The 873-nt window shown below is 45.6% G+C and overlaps 1 protein-coding gene across 1 annotated transcript; it reads right to left on the bottom strand.

The window, feature by feature from the left end:
- Positions 1–6: 6 nt before the first annotated feature.
- On the bottom strand, positions 7–641 carry LOC107735599 (uncharacterized). The gene has a single exon (XM_016547232.1). The coding sequence runs from the start codon at positions 622–624 to the stop codon at positions 7–9; it is 618 nt and encodes a 205-aa protein (XP_016402718.1). The 5' UTR covers positions 625–641.
- Between the last annotated feature and the right edge of the window lie 232 nt (positions 642–873).

Here is an 873-nt window from a genome sequence, read left to right as displayed (position 1 = left end):
TGTGGATTAATGGGTCAGTTTACAGTCCAGGAGGTCCACTGAGGGAGTCTCCACCTTATCTAGACATTCCAACAAATCCTTGTTCTCAGCTGGTGCAGGATTACTAATTTTGTTTTCCACTACCCTGCTGGTTATGTCTTCACTCACCATAGTGACTCCAGAAATGAGGGCTTCTGAGATTGGAGATTTCAGGAGGTCATCCAAGAGGCTGGGTTCTTGGAGAACATCAGAATCAGCGAGATCTACCACAGGGTCAGACTTCTGTTCAGGTTCTTTCTCTGGAGCAACAGGTTCCTTCTCAATCAGGCTGATGGATGCCAGTGCGGACTCCACTGCCTCGATACCTTTGTTTACAACATCTTCCACTGGTGCAGCAATCTGCTCAGTGACTGCGTTGACCGTTTCTCCTACAGCTTGTGTAAGGCTTTGCAGAACACTGGTTGAAGAGTCCGACTTCTCTTCTGCAGGCTTGCTCTCTTCTTGAATCTCACCTTCAGAACATTTCTGCTCTGCATTTTCAGCCACAGGTGAACCCTCTGCTGTTCCAGTCTCTTGTTCAGCTGGACCTGTTGTCTCTGCTCCTATCCCCACTTCACTCTTCTTCCGACTGAGCTTTGCTCCCATTCTGCCCCCTTGCAATAAAGAGAGATATCACAGTTATTAAAGCAAGCTCACAACTATTTTCATGTATACAACACCAGTCTAAACTCGTTTCTCCAATATTAGGAGAACATAGTAAGAGGTTGTCATTGGGCCAAGGCCAAAAGTTTCATGGTGATGGTCTCAACCTATAAACGGGACATTATAATAAACATCACTTTATAATGGAAAGGAAGGCCACAGGAAGTTGCCTTAGCAGGAATGACAAATTGA

This window comes from Sinocyclocheilus rhinocerous, unplaced genomic scaffold (genome assembly GCF_001515625.1).
Source record: "Sinocyclocheilus rhinocerous isolate Xijiao unplaced genomic scaffold, SAMN03320098_v1.1 C36168233, whole genome shotgun sequence".
NCBI classification, from domain to species: domain Eukaryota; kingdom Metazoa; phylum Chordata; class Actinopteri; order Cypriniformes; family Cyprinidae; genus Sinocyclocheilus; species Sinocyclocheilus rhinocerous.
The sequence above is the reverse complement of the archived record's forward strand: the minus strand, read 5'-3'. Positions and strand labels throughout refer to the sequence as shown.